Source organism: Grammomys surdaster, unplaced genomic scaffold (assembly GCF_004785775.1).
Source record: "Grammomys surdaster isolate TR1022 unplaced genomic scaffold, NIH_TR_1.0 130, whole genome shotgun sequence".
NCBI lineage: Eukaryota > Metazoa > Chordata > Mammalia > Rodentia > Muridae > Grammomys > Grammomys surdaster.
Window position 1 is genome coordinate 21241385 of NW_021604588.1, and position 19731 is coordinate 21261115.

Below are 19731 nucleotides of genomic sequence, written 5' to 3' on the forward strand. Positions count from 1 at the left end.
TGAAAACAACTGAATGGGGATGATGAGATGGCTCAGAATATAGAGGTACTTGCCACCAAGCCTGATGACATGAGTTCAAGCCCAGCACCCACGTTGGACCCACGAGAGCCAACTCCTGCAAATTGTTCTCTGATTTCCACATGAGCAACATGGTATACGCACATACAAATAAATAATTGAATGTTTTTTTTAATAAAAGGATAACCATTTCAAGATAGGGTGAGATCTTTCTAGAGATAAATATATGTAAAATCACAGAATGGAAGTGACGACAGGGAAGTCTGATCTACCATCTTCATTTTGTGTGAGAGAATTGAATGAATATTTATATCTTAAAAGTTGTTCCAACGTGCTTGGCATCAAACATCAGGGCCATGGAAAGGACACCACCATGAAGGCTTGAAGGTTTGTACAGTTACATGGTGTGACAAACACTGAGCAGAATGGGGTAAGTAGTCAAAATTTTGCTGAATGTATCATCACCAGTTCATGAACGGATCTGTCTTCCCGGTGAGGGAAATCAGAGTCTAACATGTATAAGGAAATAAAATGTCCTATTTTGGAATAACCATGTCTCATCCACTCCAGTAGTAAAAATGTTTACGAGCTAGCTTTGATCTCTGATGCTAAGACTGAAACCATGAGTCAGTTGTTATATTTCACTGGGGTACTACGAATACATGCCCCGCTAAAGTGTATGTGAAATGACAAAATGATTGAATGATAAATGCAAGGCTTTACAGTGCTCCTGAGGGAAGATGCTTAACACATGTGCAAACACAACCACTTATTCTTCCATGATTTTCTTCAAGAATACAAACTTGACAATCATAGATTCTTAATTTTTTCACTTAAAATTTAGTAATAGCATCTTTTTCATTTCTTCCTGGTTTTTCTTTGTGCAGCCCTGCCTGTCCTGGAAGTTGCTCTGTAGACCAAGTTGGTCTTGAACTCTGTCTCTGCTTCCAAAGTGCTGGAACTAAAGGTGTATGGTACCACCATCACCAGGTTACCCCCTGGATTCAATAATAGAATCCTAATGCTATCCACACATATCCTAAACATACCATGACCACAAACACCCTCATGTTTACTATCTTGGACTCTTCAGAACTGCTACATTCTGTCGATGAGTTTTGTTTAACTGAGTTCTACTATTGCAGGAGTCTGTGATATTTATTATTGCAACCTGCCCAAAAGGACCCATAAGACAGCAGACAGCAGCAATCAAATTTTATTTTCAAAATAAAGATATTGCCAGCTATTTGCTTTGAGGATTAAGTTTTTAACATTTACTGCTGTGTACAATGTAAAACTGTTGTTAATATTGCTCAAATAAGAAAAATAAAGATTTGGGGCTAGACAGGGGTGCCAGCAGTTATAACCATTTGTTGCTCTTGCAGAGGACCTGAGTTTAGTTCTCAGCATCCATACAGTGGCTCAGAACCTTCTGTAACTCTAGTTCCAGGAGATCTGATGCCCTCTTCTAACTTCTATGGACACAAAGCATTTAAACAGTACACAGACACAGATGCAGGGAAACACTCATACACATAAAATAAACGAAATGCAAACATATAAAGTAAATAAAACACAGGTTTGAAAGGAAGCTACTTTTAAAGAACCTAAGTGAGGCCTCAAGAGATAGCACAGTTATGCAAAGTGTTAGCCTTACAAATACGAGGGCATCCATTCTGTCCACAGAAGCCACATAACAAAGGCAGTGGTGGCACATGATTGTAATTCAAGTGTTGGAGGCAGAGCAAACAGGTCCAGAGACTCTCACTGGACAATCAGCCAGTGAGAATTCTGGGCCATTTAGAGACTTTATATCAAAGAACAAATCAAATGGTACTTGAGAGAGGACACCCAAGATTATCCACTGACTTCTACAAACATACACACACACACACACACACACACACACACAGAGAGAGAGAGAGAGAGAGAGAGAGAGAGAGAGAGAGAGAGAGAGAGGTTTGCACATGAACACACACAGAGAAAACAATTAGGACACCATATATCTTCAAGTAGAACCCAGGAAGGTTATAATTCTGTTTTCTTGTACATGATTTTTCATTTTAGTCAAGAAACTAAATATGCAAATAAGCCAAATATAGTGAGTGGCATGCTAAGAGGCATAGAAATTGTTGTATAAAAGACAACTGAAGGTCTACGTTATCTAAGGTGCTAGACTATGTAACATATTTTTAAAAAACACTAAATAGATGTAGCAATAAGTTTGTGCTACTCACAATAAACGTGTCTTCCACTTTGGCAATTCCTTTTCCAAATATGGTTCCGAGCTGATCACCAACCCCAGCCAGTAGAAAGCCAAAGAGGGGAATTCCCAGCAAGGCATAGATGATACAGAATATTTTTCCACCTTCAGTTCGTGGGGAGATGTTTCCAAATCCTAAAAAAACAAAAATGGAAAAATTCAGTTGTTTACAAATGCATCATAGTTTGAAACACCCCATCCCAAGTTTAACTAGAAATCACCACCCATTCTAAGACATGGATTGTTTATTTCAACTGTGGAAGACTCAATTTATATCATCACAGTAAAAGTAAAAGCTAATGTAAGCAATTATTCCAATAATATACAACATACAGCTAATGTTTGGTGAAACTTTGATCGATGATGAACATTTTAATGCATTGAATGGAGTCAATAGTTACTTCTGTCTCCCAGGCAATAATTGCTATTGGCTTACAAAACATTCATTACCATTTTGTAATGTGTTCAGAAAGATACATTAAGAATATTCAAATACATATAAATTATCTAAAGAGTGAGGCTGTGTTACAATTTATGTCTTTTTATCCTACTATATTTTAAAAATAGATAAATGCTAAAATGTGACATTCTGAAGAGTTTTAAGGTTCAAAGACATGAACTTGTCATGATGGAGGCCATTGCCCTTCACGGGCCTCATAATCGATGAGGTATCACCTACACCTGTTTGGGATAAATCACCCACAATCCCAGATACACAGAGAACACATGTATGATAGATAATCCTTTGTCTCTTCTCCATGGTAAATTAACCTGGAGCTTTTGTTTGAAGTTTCTCTTACTCAGAAGTGTGAATGAATGGATGGTATACTGAGATTCGGTCTTCTGCTGTTGCTCTCCAGCTGTTTTAGAATGAGAGGATCATGGCTCCTTTTTGGTAATGTATAACATTCTGTGGAACCACTAGTGGGTACAGAAGTCTTTCCTGTCTGGGTCAGAAGAAGCTATGAACACAAGCAGACTCCACAGCAGGTGCTGGGAACTGAGAAACGGTGAGGGAGCTTCAGACCGGCAACTGCTATGACCCAGGATGCAGCTCTGAACGTCACAGGAACTAAGAACTCAGTGAAGTTTGCCAGTACATGGCAGCCACTCATGAATCGAGGGACCTTATGCGGATCGCTTCCTCAGCTAATAAAAGGGTTCGTTGTTGTTGTTGTTGTTGTACACGTCCTTAAGGTGTAAGAACTAAGTAAAATACCACATGAAGGTGCCAGGGAAAGTCCATTATACAGCGCTGCTTGGTGTACCTCAGCTGATGCTGCTTTCCTACTAGTTGTTTCTAGTCATAGCATTGATGGAAGCGAAGATCAAAAAGTCAAGGTATTTTGTCTATCGGTATATAAAATAATAATCAAGCAAATGGCGGCACCACCACACAACACCATGTTCTGGAATGCTCTGACCTCCCTTGAGTGCTATTCTTCATAGGTCATTATTTAAACAGCTTGCATAGCATAAGGCAACTTTTCATGTGTAATGGTTTGAAGGGCTGGGGTGCTTCTAATGGCGGGAAGGAGACTGGTGGAACAGGAAGGCATGATGGGGAGTTCCGGCTGTGATCACATCACAGAAAAGGGAAGCGGCCTACTTGGAGGCTCCAAGGCACAGATCAAGTAGCAGGTGGAGTCACACAAAGATTTAAGTAGCCAAAGAGGGGCGTCTGGCTACAAAAGTAGGGCTAAGCAAATCACATGTTGTGGGGTTAAGCCAATCACGTGCTGGGTTGAAGCTAAGCCAATCACGAGCTGGGTTGAAACTAAGCCAATCACGTGCTGGGTTAAGCATTTTGGATGGACGTGGGGTCTTCCACACACGAGTCCATCTGATTCACTGGCACACCTGTAGCTGACATGAGGACCTGGCTCCCCTTTTCTCTTGCTCATTGGGAAACACCATTGAGCATAGGCTATCTGCCAAACTCCGCACCCAGCACAAAGACTGCAGCATAAAGCAAGCTAGCCTGTGATGTCACTCCAGGGAGCTGTGAGGGCGCAACACTAGTTGTGCAGGGGTCTCTGGGTCCAGAGAATGTTCTTGGTGTACAGGGACTTAGGAGACTGAGAGAAGCCACACACAAATGATGTAAAAGTTTGTGTTGACCAGAAACTGAGTAGCAGTTACTTAGGCTTCGGAAAGAAGGGTGTTCGTGACAAGTTGAAGAACCAAAGGTAGCGAGTATCAAGAGAAATAATAGAGGGCGAGGAAAGGTGTCATCTTTGAGAAATTGGATAAAAAATATCTGAGGCTGTGTGTGCTTCCGAGAGATAAAGGGAGGAAAAGCAAACACAGGGCACATTACAAAAGCTCCTTGCAGTGTTAAGAGGTTTGGGCTGAAGGAGCTGCAAGGCTATCTGCAGTGACAGGATCCATTTTAGCTCCAAAAATAACGATGTTCATGAAGAGGGAAAAAGAAAATGTTAGGCTTCGATTCTGGCAAAGATAACTGGTAATCTTGGGAACCGAAGAGTGAGTAGTGTGGGGACCGACGGGTAGGATCACGGAAGGCAAGTGCTGTCTTCCGTGAGTGTCCATCAGAGCCACGTGCTGAAAGCTCCGCCATCGCTGTTGGTGTGGTATTATAGGGATTGGTGGGAACATCCCAATTGGGGGAGGGGTTTCAATCTGTTCACACATTTCTGTGATCAAATACCCAGGCAAAAGCAATTGATGCAGGAACGAGTTTATTTCAGCTCAGGGTTCCAGGGAATCCCTCATGAGAGGGAAATCAAGGCAGCCAGAGCTTGAAACAGCCTGCGACATCAGAGCCACAAGCATGTAAAGAGACATGGATGCTTGCTGCTGCTCAGTTCCCTTCTCCAATTACACAGTCCCAGGTCCCAGCCTATCCTAGTGCATGGGCCTTCCTACCTCAATCCCATCAGGCCTGCCTAGAGGCACATCTCCAGGGATACTGGATTCTGCAAAGTTGACAGTTGATCATCACAGTGAAGCCAAGTGGGAGGTAGTTATATCATTGGGAGTTTGCCATTGGAGGAGACTGGGCTACTCAATCCCTGGCTTCTTGTCTCCTGGATCACAGAGCATTGATCTGCCCTGGTCTCTTCCCACTGGTTTCCTTCACTCACACCAGAAGCCCAAAGTAGCAAATCTACCCAATCTTGGACAGTGGCCTCTAGAACCATAGCCACAACAAAATATGTCTCTGTAAAGTCTTAGGTCAGTAACACAAAGCTGACAAGGTTTTTGGACCAGGTTGATTTCTTCTTCTCTAGCATAATAACTAGAGGAGACCCTCACTGTGTGTTACACTCAGAAGCCTCAAACTCAGGAGATACACACAGAACTCTGAACAGGTATAGATTGTGAGGAAGATCAAATAATCTGAAAAAATATATATATATGTACATACTCCAAAGAAGAGAAATCAAGGACAAAACTTCAGGGAACACCAGCAACTAAGGTGTAGAAGGTGACAATCATAGTCGGGCTATGAGAAGATAGACCTGAGTTACAGGAAAAGCCAGTCTCAGAGGAAAAGAATAACTAACATCACCAAACCACCCCAAAGGGCTAAATGAGCATCCAGGAGCGCCAAGGATTCAGCAAGAATTTGTTACAAGAGACATCAGAAATGGTATGTCAATGTCAGAGTGGCAGAAGCCAGTGACAGACGGCTGTAGCCTATTTTAACTCCCCTTTCCTATAGTGCTTCCTGCCTGTCCTCTTCTTCCTCCTCCGTTCCCACCCCTTCCCTTTCCCCCTTCTCTCTTTCCTCTCCTTCTACCTTAGATTTTTTTTAATTTCTTTTTTTTAAATTTTTCTCAAATCATAATTAATTCACACAGGGGTATAAACATAGAAAGGCAGGATGTGGGGAAGGGAATGACACTGGAATGTGGGTGTTCAGGGGGAACACAGATATCTTCAGAACCGGGTATCGGCTGGGTGAAGGTTCAGGGGACAAGTCACTATGACTCTGCCTATGACTCGCTTGTCCTTATCTAAGTTGGTATTATCTGCCAAGGCTACCTATTTACAAGGTCTATGACTACTCACTACCTTAGATTTTTAAATAATTTCAGTCACAGGAATGTCACAGAATTCCGTGGAATATTTCCCATGTAATGTAATTCTCCCATTTCTTAGTTTGCCCCTGTCCGCCCCCCCCACCTCTCTCTCTGTCTCTGTCTCTTTCTCCTAACGAAATCCATTCTTCTTTCTGAACCATTTTGCAGCAAGTTTCTGACACCTTTTTTGTTTGGATTTTGTTGTTGTTCGAAATGAGGTCTCATGTATCCAAAGCTCACTAAACAGCGCCGGGGGCAGGGTCTGGTCTTCCCACTTCCACCTCTGAGTGCTGATTGTGCAGCACCAGGGATCAAACCCAGAGTTTCAGGTCAGCTAAGAAAGCACTCTACCAACTGAGCCACACGCCTGGCTCATTCATCCCCGCATCCTGTGCTGTTCTCTCCTTTCATAACAAGGATGCTCTCTTGTATAACGACAATACAATGACCAGGCTTGGGTAAGTCAACACGGACATGAGATTACCACTGAAGTTAACAATCTACATTCAGATAACATTCTTTCCCACACTGTCCCCTTTGCCAGGGTCAATCCAGGAGTACGTACTGCACTTGGTTGACATGTCCTGTCATTCTCCTCAAGGATCTCCTACCTTTTCACCTTTCCATCTTTGAATACTTCCATGTCTTTGCAGGACATAGGCTTGGATTTTTGTAAAACATTCTTCAGTTCCAAGCTGCCCAGTACTTCCTCAAAGGTATCTTCAAGTCACACTGACGGGACCATCACACCCTTCTTGGTCTGTCACACCTGGGAGTTCCATGACCTCAGCTTATTCCATTAATGCTGAGTCTGATTTGGTTAAGTGAACCCATCTACAAGGCTTCCCCACAGAAAAATCCTCTATTCTTTCCCTTTCAGACCAGAGAGACTTGGACATTGCATGCATATTCTGCTTTTCAAATTTGTACCTACTAGTTGTGAGATGAAGAACAAACAAAAACACAAATTGTGCTGGAGAAAAGGTAAAATAAACCAATAGCATTACACATCACCAATAATCACTTAAAATACCCAAAGCACATTGTACTGGCTGGTTTTGAGTGTCAACTTGACACAGCTGGAGTTATCACAGAAAAATGAGCCTCTCTTGAGAAAATGCCTCCATGAGATCCAGCTATACGGCATTTTCTCAGTTAGTGATCAAGGGTGGGAAGGCCCAGCCCATTATGGGTGGTGCCATCCCTACCTGGTCTGGTAGTCCTATAAGTCTGGTAGTTCTATAAGAAAGCAAGCTGAGCAAGCCAGGGGAAGCAAGCCAGTAAGCAGCATGCCTCCAGGGCCCCTGCATCAGCTCCTGCCTCCAGGTTCCTGCCCTGTGTGAGTTCCTGTACTGACTTTCTTTGGTGATGAACAGCAATGTGGAAGTGTAAGCTAAATAAACCCTTTCCTCCCCAGCTTGCTTCTTGGTCATGATGTTTTGTGCAGGAATAGAAACCCTTACGAAGACACACATTATGGGTACACTCATATATAAGGATAATTAATTGTACCTTTCTATTTTGTATAAAAGTGTCCACAACCATTTTCTTTGTGTTTTGAGGTGATCTCTTGGGAGGGAGAGGAAGGGAGAGAAGGAGCGAGGGAAGCTCTTGACCATCCAGAGCCCTCTCAGTGAGATGCAGCTTCAGAAGCCTCCGTGAACTGTAAGGGAACTAGAACCTCACATTTGCTCTGTACAAGGGGAAGGGGTTGACCTAGGAACCCAGCTGGAATCCCAGAGACAGGATGAAGACTCAGCCTGGCTTCCAGCACTAGAAAAACCTCAAAGGATTGTGAATGCTGATTCCACAAAACTCAAACATTGAACTCAAATCTCTTGGGTGATCTTTCTTATCAAGGCCACGTAGTACATCACAGGAGGAGATCTACACAGGGAAGTTTGACAAGCGACCGGGAAGCAGGTAACCCGAGGAACAAGGCCACCTGACAGGTGAGTGAGCCAGGCGGGTGATTAAACAATCCTTTGATAGCTCCACTTTTTATTTCCAGTTATAGACTTAATGATTATATTATTGAAAATATTTTTCACACAATACACTGTGATTGCAGTTCCAAGATCTACCCTCTCCCACCTCTCCAAATCCTTCCCACCCAACTCCAGGTCTTCTTTCTCTCTCTCTCTTCAGAAAGCAACAGGCTAACAAACAACAACAACAAAACAGAATTAGTTTTCTAAAAAGGAAAGAAAATGCATGAGAAACACACACATACACAAACATAAAAACGTGTACTCAATGGCTCTACCTTTTAAATCTTCCTCCACCTACTATGATGCTGAGCAAGATTCACTCTATTCCTGAAGGAAGTGCCCCTTACAGTGACCACTTTCTGGTGCAAAATAAACTAAAAAGTCATGAAGCAGTTTCCCGACACATAGGACCACCCTGAATGCCCCCAAACCTTCCCCTGGGTGGCAGAGTCAGTGGATGAATGGGAGATATTTCTCCAAAGAGTCCGCCCTCCACACACTTCCCACATGTCCCCACCAACGGCTGTGAACCTGGCTAAGTGGGGGTTTATGAGCTTCACAAGAAAGGTCTCCATTAGCTAGGTAAGAAGAGCAGGTGAGACTTTGAAAATACTCACCATCTGCAATTGTTTGGGTTTCTGAATCCCCTGCATCAGTCAAGAACACCTCAAGGTGAGCCAGTGTGCCTTACAAGATGAGCTAATCATACAAGCCATAATTAGTTTTGCTTGAACCCCTAAAATATAGGAGTTCGTTCTTGGTGTCCTTGTGAGGAAATCAAGACTTTCAATATGGCTTAGACTCGGCTATCAAAATTGGTAAAGAACACAGTTGATCCAGCTTCCAAATGATCAGGGAACAAGAAGCCTGCAGATGGGAAGACCTCATGAAGGTGGTGGTGGCACAGGACCTGGCAAGGGTGGGGAGCAGGACATCTGTGGTACAAAGAACCAGCTTGGGATGAGAACTGTGAAATTATTAGGTATTTTCCAGTTCTACTGAGTTCACCTTAACAGCTTAAATCATCTCTGGTGGGACTACTTTCATCATAGAAGTTGGCAAACACTGTAAATTATATCTTTTTTTTTTCCTTCTCTGGCAGGTACTATTTACATCTGTCAACATGACAATCTAGAATCACCTAAAAAGAGTCTTAAACTGAGAACCATTTATTTGAAGACCAGGTTGGCATGTGGGTATCTTTGTGGTGAATTGTCTTCATTCAGTTAAATGGGAAGGGAAAACCTAACCCACTGTGGGCAGCACCATCCCCTAGGCCTAGATCCTGGACTGTATAAACGTAGAGAGTTTGGGCTGAGCAATAGGCATGCAAAGTCTCATCTCTCTGCTCTTCTCTCCACTGATGTGTAATGAGTGTTTCAAGTCCCCTCCCCTGTAATGATAAACTATAACTTTAAATTCTGAGATAAAATAAAAGTTTTTCCTCCAAAAATTGCTATTGTGAGGCTATTGTATCACAACAACAGAAATGAAGCCAGGATCCCATCCCAGTACTGAAAAAGACACAGTAAAATTCAGTTGGGAGAATTTCCTGACTGTTCTCTCTTCTCCATCCTGCAGCCTGGAGCAAGGCCTTCCTAGAAGGTAAGTCCACCCTTCCTGGACTGTCTAGTTATCAGCCCCATGTATGTCTCTCTCGCTGAGCAGTCCCAAACGCTTGGGCTATTTTTTCATGACAAGTTATTTATACTAAAAATAAATAACCTCCCTTCCCAGCCCTGCAGAGTTGTGATCATCACTGTTTGCAGCAACAGTCCATCTATCATATGACTTCCTCATCTAATAAAAGTACAAACTCAGCCATCACAGAGACGGTGATGAAGGAATAGAAGGAGAAAGGAATGAGTGAGGAAGAGTGAGTGAACAGTTACAGCTCAAACCTTTACCAGAGAACCACTGGCTCAAAACTGAAAATCAGTTGGTGGATTGACACATAGACACAAAATGGCAGAACATTTTAGAAAGAGAATAGAGGATTAAGATAGTCAATGTTAACTGCCAACTTGACAGAATCTAAGATTGCCTGCGAGATGGGCCGCTGAGCATGCCTATGGGGCATTATTTTATGCGGGAAGCGCCATGGTAATTGTGAGTAGAAGCATTCCTCAGGCAGAGGATCCTGGGCCGTATAAAATGGAGTAAAGGACCCAAGTGATGGTGTGTGCACATTCTTCCCCTTGCTTTCTGACTATGGATGTGATGTAATCATCTGTTTAATGTCCCGGTCCCGCTGCCTTGACTTGGCCACCATGACAATGTATTCTACCTTGAACTGTGAACTGGAATAAGTTCTTTCTTCCTTAAGTTGCTTCTGGTGGGAATTTTATTATAGCAACAAGAAAGAAACTAAGACATGACATTAGCAACACAGAAGAGAGAAGAAGAAAGGGGAAATAGAATATAGTGTTAGAAATGGGGGAAAGGGAAAAATGATTAAATGGGGTGGAGTGGGATGGCAGGGTAGAGGAGACTCTTTGGAGGTATATAAAAGCCTTTGGAAAGAGCCACCTTGAAACCTACTACTGTAGAAGCTTCCTAAAATATAAACTTATATAAAAGAGCTTAAAGAGAGTTACCATTTAATGGGGTATGGGGAAGGAGGCAATACGCCAGCTAGACACTACACACTACCAAATCAAAAACAGCCAGTACCAGGAATTAGTTATCTCTTCTTGAGTTGTTAGTCAATGGGATTCCATAGATCCCACGCCTTCAAACATTACAAGCTATTGCCAGTGTTACTGATTATCTCCCATACTTAGGACTACTAAGCCCTATTGCTGAATCACATACTTGAATATACTTGACTCACATACTTGAATCGTAGAGCAAGGAGATCTAAAACTGATACTCAATTGGAAGCTTCATCCCTACTGGCTAGCTTTCATAGAGCTGGAAGATGCTATGCTCTCCTGGAGGAGAGGATTAATCACCAGTCTTACCCAAGTATGAAGTTTCCGAGCCTCAATTAATGACCTGCCTGGCAAGGTACACCCACTGATGCAATATTGCCATAAATGTTATGGGAGTAACCAACTATTTTTGATTGGATTTAAGGTCAGCTCCAGGGGATAAAACCCCAACTGTCAATGAGGCCAAGAATCTGTGGCTAGAAGGTTATGGACCTTACTGAAGAACCTGCTGCTGCTGTGAAGTGGACAGAGCACGAGATGCCACCACACCCGTCCATCAGTGCATCACTCAGCTCTCAGCAGAGAAACCTCTTGCAGTAGATGGCAATTAACACAGCTGGCAAGAGCCAGTGGTGGAGGATGATGTCAGAGAGACAGTAATTTTCTGGAGACAAAAGGGCAGATGTACATATGAACTCTCAGTGATTGTGAGAGCATACAAAAGACTTGCAAGCCAGACAAAATCCCAGCAGAGAGGGATAGACGTGGGCACAGAGTCCCACCCCTCCCTTAGGAACTATCGGCATCAGATTGCTGCTAGGAGAAGGTTAGTCCATTTCTCTTAATGCTGTGACACCTGGTGTATCAACCACAGCACCAAGCAGGCCCCACAGCCAGGAGTGGTTGGCTAACACAGCTTAAACATGGTGGATTTAAAAGAAAATACTGATTGAGCATTGTGGGAAAAGAACATGCATGCGAGCATGTGTGTGACACTGGGCGGATGGGGAGATGGGGGTATCTGAGAGGAGTACAGGGAGGGCACAAGTATGATTGAAATATATATTGTAGAAATTCTTCAAATATTTTAAATTAATATATGTATATATATCTCATGTGGAAACATAGTAAACTCCCTGAGTAATTAATAAGCTTACTTTCTAATAAAAATCCTGTTTTTAAAACATTTTATAGTTTAATCACATCATTTCATGATCTATTAGGATAAAAAGTAATTATCAATAGATATTTAAAGGAGACTAAAGTGAGACAAATATTACTTTCAAATGAAAAGAATTTTATCTATACCCTTGATAATTAAAGCCATATGGGAAATTAATGAGTAAAACCAGTAAGAAGCAGAAGAACGGCTCGAGCAAGTGCGTGAGCACAGAATTAATACATCCATTTAGCAGTGATTGATTGCTCGCTAAATCATCATGTGCTGAGTGGAGAGTAAGAAATAAATGGTGCTGGCACCCGGTACCATGGAGATGACTCAGTAAATAACTGCGTGCTTGCCACACCAGAATGAAGATGTGAGTTAAAATCCAGAGCACTCATGCTAAAAGCTTGGCATGGCTGAGCTCAAGCCTGAAACCCAGCGCTATGGGCAGTGCAGACAGGCGGAACCTGGGGCTTACTGACTGCTTGCCAAGTCCGGGTTCATTAAGGGACATTGTCTCAAGGGAACAAGGAAGAGAATGGTAGAGAGGGATCTGGCATCCCCCTCTGGCCTCATCACACACACACACACACACACACACACACACAGAGACAGAGAGACAGAGAGAGACAGAGAGAGAGACAGAGACAGAGAGGCAGAGACAGAGAGGCAGAGACAGAGAGAGACAGAGAGAGTCAGAGAGACAGAGAGAGAAACAATGCCCTTAATTTACACAACACACTAAAAGTATCGGATGGATTAAATCATCAATACGATGATTGATGAGGCAATGGAGTAGTTTTCTAAGCATCACTACTAAGGCAGAAGCATAAAGGAAATAAAAGATCTGTGACTGAATAGAAAGATGACTGGCTGTAGGTCAAGTTTCACACATATTAGGAATCTATGCATTCAAGGTTACAGTAACTGTGGCAGAAGGCTAGATCTTCAGAAAGCATCTCCTGCCATCAGAGCAGACACAAAGGCAGTCTCCAGCCCCAGAAATGGCATGACAGCTTAGTTTCCTGATCACCACCTTGATTAAAACTTTGACCTCATACGTCCGAAATTCCAAATGCCTACCATGATAAACTGATGAACCTCAAACCCATTACTAGCCCTGCGTATCTGAGATAATGAATGAAAATCTTGCCAAAGGTCAACTTTTGCAAACAAGTTCACCTCCACGGGAAACCCTCTCAGATCATTTTCTACCCTCTGTGAATGAGTTTCTGGAGTTAAGTAATAAAATGCTAAGACCTGGGAGCTGTAGTGCACAGACTTTGGCTTTGCCAGGCCTACCTAACTGAGAAGAAGATCCTGGAAGCCTCATGTCTCTCTCCAGTTTTCAGTGTGGACAGGGTTCCCTGATCCCCAGCAGGAAGGACAAAGACGCAACAAATGGACACTGTGCCCATATAAACACATCTAGTGTTAAAACCATTGCAAACAATTTATATAATTCTGACCTAAAATTCAGGAGTTAGGAGTCTTTTATTCCAGTTGCATGGAGGGGAACATTGGAACACACATACACACACACACACACAGAGAGAGAGAGAGAGAGAGAGAGAGATTGAGATTGAGAGAATGTGGTTCCTCTGTGAGTCCAGTACTCAGGGGTGGAAGAAGGAAGATTGACAATTATAGGCTTGAGCTATGTGAGGAGATCCTGTCTCAAAAACCAAAGCAAAGCAAAGAACAAATCTGTGTGTCATTCCTCTACTCTGAGATTTGCTTATGATACCAAGAGAAACACAGAAGGGTTCAAATACCACCATTACAATGCACAGTGACAACTCTTTCAAAGAATACCATTGGCAGTCGTCATGACAGGTCGGCCACCTAGAAGCCGCATGGGATCGTAAGCACTGAACTGTCCCTTGCACCCACCAGGTAACAGAAACCAGGACAAAAGCCTGGTGTGACACCTCTGCTTTCATTTCCTGTCTGTCTCTTGTCACTCTGGCTCAGACACCAGCTTCACTCTGCACAGGCATGCCACTCACTCAGGGAGAGCCTGTCTTGACTTCTCTCATCCTTTTTAAGGCTGAGAGAAGAGATGAGGCTGCCATGACAGTCCTGCAGTCACTGAAAGTCCCCTTTGACTCCAGGAACAGCAGAACTGCACTGAACAGTTATCAGACTCTGACAGGACCCCGATTCCTCTCCGGTTGTAACAACCATTCTCACCATATAGAAACAGAGCCTAGACCAGTGTTTCTCAACCTGTGAGTCATGGACTCCTTTGAGGGTCATAAGACCCTTTCACAGGGATCTAAGACCATCAGAAGACAGATACTTACATTATAACTAGGACAGTGACAAAGTTTCAGTTATGAAGTAGAAATGGAAATTATTTTATTTTATTTTTATTGGATGTTTTATTTACATTTCATATGTTGTCCCCTTACCCCATCCCCCACCCGGAGATAATTTTATTGTTTGGGGTCACCACGATATAAGAAACTGAACTAAAGGATACCAACATTAGGAAAACTGAGAACCACTGGCCTAGAATGTGGTAACCCAGACCATTCCTTCACCAGGCCTGCTTAATCAAGTGTATCTCTTGTTCCTTGCCCACACCTTCCCCTATATGAACCCAAATGCCCTGTCAGAAGTCTGAAGATGAACTTGGGGTCACCGGAACACTTTAACTGATCACATTCATTCAGTCACTAAAACATCTCTCAGCTTTTCATCCTTCCCCAGCTTCCATCACTTTACCAGGGATGGACAGGGTGCGCCTGGTCCGTTGAGACTCCCAATGCTGAGGAATTCTACTAACACTGCATAAGGAGCACATGGAGATAAAGTTTCTGAAGATTTCCAACTTAGTCTTTTTAAAAAAAAAAAATCAGCAAACTGCATACATGGTCCACATTCTTATTTGAAGCTTTAATGAAAGTATATGAATCAAGAAAGACATTGAAAACCAAGACAGTTCATGTGGGCATGAAGAATATCTCCCTATTAAATTAAGCCCCACAGCGACATAGCTGGAATCGAACATTTAGGTCCGTGTTTACTATAATCTGTGAAATGAACATTAACTTGTAAGCAAAGAGGAAAATGTGCTTTTAGTTTCCTTCCTGTCAATCATGCTGTGTGAACCCTGACATAAAAGAAGACTCCAAGAAACAGATGTTTGAGTATCAGTTTCTATCAATGTCTACAAAAACTTATGTGAAGTTATAATGTAATTTCAACAAACATGGGAGCCATTTAAAACTTAAAAGTACAGTACTATCTAAGAAATACTTGGAAAACTAGAGAGGTAGAAAGATTCCTCCTACGTAGTATCTGGACCTAACTATTAACTATTAAGAAGCAGTAGGATTTATATGATGCTGTCTGAAACAGTAAGTTCGTCATGGAAACAGAGGTAGTAAGAAACAACAGAGAATTCAGAAACAGACCTAAGGCATGAGCAGCTGCCCTGACTGTCACCTAGTGTGTCAACAGGGGTAACAGGGGTCACATGCCAGATGCACAAGGCTCCCACACTGTTGCCTGCGTCTTATTCAACAGCAATAAACGAAACAGCAAGAGGTGCTGTTAAAACCAGATAAAGTTGCCTGTACACCATTGCTCTCTTCAGATACACGTGTCTGAATATTTAGAGTATTTCAGGATGGCTATCAAGGAAAAGAGACGAGGTAGTTAACAGATCAAGAAGACCATTAGCAATACTGTGTGCCTGTCCTTAAAATTCTGTGGAAAGGAGAGCCCATGCTCTGTCCCCACCTGGTGAGCATAGCTCTCCCCTCATCACAAAAGCTTTCTTACAGCCAATGGAGAGTGTTGCAAGGGTCTGCAAGTGGTCAAATATGGACACTAAGTGACAGTGGGTCTCTGACCTTGACTGATCATCTACAGTACAACATTATACCTAAGGCTCAGGGAAAGCAGAGGGGAGAGGAGGAAGACAGTAAGAGCCAGAGGACAGTATCTCACACCATGTAGTAAGGGATCACGTGACCGGGAACTCTGCACTGGTGATACCTCAACAAAATGGTACCTAAACAAGACCTGCATAATGACAACACCAGTTGAGTTGCCAACATGATGGGGAAATCTCTCTCACAAGGTCTCTCTCCCACATAGAGAGCTACAGACAGCCAGTGTCTGTGGGGGAGAGGGAGAATCTGTTTTATCCAGAGATAAGCTCTCTGATAGACTCTAATCCCAAGTGGTCAGCTGTAAACACATCTATATATGACCACACTAAGTGGACTTAGGCATATGTGTGTATACACATATACACAGAGACATATATGTATACATATACTAAAAAATAATAGTTTAAGGGGGTCATGAATTTGAAAGGGAGAGGAAGGTTATGAGAAGAATTGAGGGAGGAAGGAGGAGGGGGTGGTAATTATGTAAATACAGTAATCACATATGAATTCCTAAAAATAAAAGAATAAAGAAACACTAGAAATGGAAAATGATTGCCCTATCATGAAAAGGGCTATCCATCTCAAAATACTTAATATATAAGATTAAAATGCCCCGATGAATTCCCTTAAAGTCTGGAAAAATGGTATCCATTTTACAACCATTATTTATTATTCAAAGGAATAATTGTTATAAAGAAGATGACAAGCAAATTACTTGTGGGTGGAATTAAATATCTTGTAAATAAAGGAGAATATTCAAAACTGTTACATCAGAAAATCTCTTGTAAATAAAGAATAATATTCAAAACTGTTACATCAGAAAACCTTGGTTAAAAAGCTGAATGTATGATAAACGCAAATGACCCAACAGCATTTTAGCATTTGGGCATTCTCTCACATATACAGAATAAGACAGAAAAATACATATTTAAAATTAAAAGACCATCAAATGCCTAAGAAACATATACAAGACCATTAAGAAACAATTTGAGGGGGGAGGAGAAGTGGGGAGAGATAGAAACCGGAACATGGCCTGGGCATCAAAAATTTTCAAATGTATCATTAAATCAAGCAGAACACATCAGTTGGATGTTGAATAATTATTCATTAGTAATCCTGGGGCAAGTAGCTACTCTTTCAGAGGAAAAAAAAAAATCCAACCTGTGAGTCTTCACAGTAGCAGGCTAAACTCCACAAACAAATCCCATCTCCCTGTTGGTCCCTCCGGTTTTCCTCACTTGCTTTAAATGCATGCTCCCACTGCTCATCACCTGGCTTGTTGTGTCTAAGTGTCATCCATTACTTGGGTTTGACATCAATTTCTCTATAAATTCATGTCACATACAGTCCCAAGGCTAGACTTAGCCAATCTTTGTCCCTCTAAGACCTGTCTCGGTGATGGATTAGAAGTTCTGTATTGACAGAGGCCACGTTTTAGCTATCACTCTGGCCCTCTATGTTTCCCCTAGATACCTAACCAAATACTTCCCACTCCTCATGGCTACTGGCTTGACTTCTCAGCCTCACCAGCAGCCTCTCGCTATTTTACTCCTGTCCTGGCACTCCTTCAAGTATGGTATTGTCAAGAGGTTTCCAGGGAGGATACAAAATGTCCTCACACCATCATCCTGCCTCGTCTGCTGTGGAAATGGTGGACTTGGAGAAGGGTATCACACAAATCTATCTCAAAATCTACTCTGCTCACGGTTTTTATTTGTGCTTCCAACTTATTGTTTGAACTTCTTAACTAATACTTCTCCTTTAAAAAGAACCAGACTAAAGTTGGGTATGGCAATGCATGCCCATAGTCACAGATTTGGGGGATAGGGAAGAAGGACTATCTTCCTCACAGACAGCAATCTCAAGCACTATAGACTAAACAAGAATGGATCTCAAGAACACAGAAATCTGAAGAGTCTGACTGGCTTATTTTTAGCTTCCTCTCTTCGATTTCAGGGTTTTGTCCTCAGTGACAGCAGTAAGGATTGGATCTGATTTTGTCTTGCCATTCTCTTCATTAAAGTCCCACAGGTTGCATTACTTGCACATTTGTATAGGCCTCTTTTCCAGATTGACATTCATGGGGAGCAGGCCCCAACTTCTATGATGTGCTGAACAACACTACCATGATAGGATCACATCAGTCACGTGCACTAGCATCATCTAACTCCTCCTGTCCCAAATCATGTTGCTTCCTGTACACAATGGCTAGCCTCTTTCTATTACAATCTCCCATCCTTGCTTTACAGGTCACCCTGTGTTCTTGTAAGCACAGCTCCTGTTTGTTACTCTGGAGCTCATAAATCCTGAAATATCCTAAGATCTTTAAATACAAATCCCCAGTCCTTCCCCCATCCGGCCCCGCATTTCTAGATGGGTACTCACTCTGCTTTCCAATAATACCACAGCCACCATTATTCCCTGAGAGTAAGGTGTTGAGCTCTCCTGACTCCTTAGTCTCTGATGGTGTTTGCTTCTTCTGCGTGGCCTTTCTATCGCTGTGTTGAAATCTCCTCTGCCCTTTCTGTCCCTCTCATACACAGTAACTTCCAATGCACAGCTATGCTTCCCTTTCAACAGGCTGGATTCTTACATTTGTTCAATAAACACACTGTATTAGTTTTCTTATTGCTGTAGGAAGGAATACAACCCATAACCTTAAGGAAGGCATGGCCATGAGAGGGGCTTTTGGCTCTGATTACAGAAATAGGGGGTGGCTGAGTGCATGACATCTGCAGTCAGGAAGCAGAAAGAGGTCAAGCTGCCATTCACTCCAGAATACAACATCCAAGGGCCATCCCCCAGATTCCCACATCCTCCTGTATCTTCTGTTTCCCACTCTACCTATTAAAGGTTCCATGATCTCCACAAACCACCAACAATTGAGGACCAAGTGTTCACACACGTGAGTCTTTAACACAAAGTTTCATCTAATTCCTTGAGGAACTGTGTGTGTTTAATCCATGTGAATTCTTGGGATTTAGCCCAAGTTCTTGGATTTCTTCTAGTTCACATGTTTCCTGGAAACAATAACCCTGCTGCAGCCATCTCTCCATGTCTGTGTAAGAATAAACTCATTGCAGAGTTTCAAGAAAACATACTGAGTTGAATTGACCAGTCTGTAGGTATTCCTATGACATGTTTTGACCACAGGGGCATGCTTAGATCCAGATGGTTCTACTGCTCTGTTTTTAATTTTACTTAAGACTCATGGAAAAGGCAAAATTTGGTAAATATAAATTAAAGATATCACTCTAAAGTAATAATCAAAATGCTATTCTAACACTCAGCAATGTAAGTAATTTTAGGTACAGAAAGGCAATTTTGATACTATAGAGCAAAAATTATGGAAGACTGGAGTGAAGGAGAAGGCAGAAAAATCCAAAAGATGCTCCATGAGCAGTTTAGGACAAGCCAGCCTCTCAGGCATCAAAGCCGTGTGTGTGTGTGTGTGTGTGTGTGTGTGTGTGTGTGTGTGTGTGAGTGTGTGTGTGTGTGTGTGTGTGTGTGTGTGTATGTGTGTATCTTCAGCGACAGGATCTCACTGTGCAGCCCAGGCTGACTTTGAACTCAAGCCCCTCCTCTCTCTGCCTCACAGTGCTAGAATTACAAGCATATGCCACCAGGCCCACCAACATTTCTTATTTTAAAAAAATAAAATTGCTGGTATCTAGTTAAATCCAGAA

At 42.3% G+C, this 19731-nt stretch overlaps 1 protein-coding gene across 4 annotated transcripts in view; it reads right to left on the reverse strand.

Moving 5' to 3' along the window:
• Positions 1 to 19731, reverse strand: part of Kcnk2 (potassium two pore domain channel subfamily K member 2) — a 193671-nt gene that overhangs the window by 50822 nt on the left and 123118 nt on the right. For all 4 annotated transcript variants that reach the window (XM_028759934.1, XM_028759942.1, XM_028759917.1 and 1 more), the window contains exon 4: positions 2256 to 2416. In XM_028759934.1, the coding sequence (XP_028615767.1) occupies positions 2256 to 2416 (161 nt within the window). The remainder of the gene's footprint in view (positions 1 to 2255; positions 2417 to 19731) is intronic.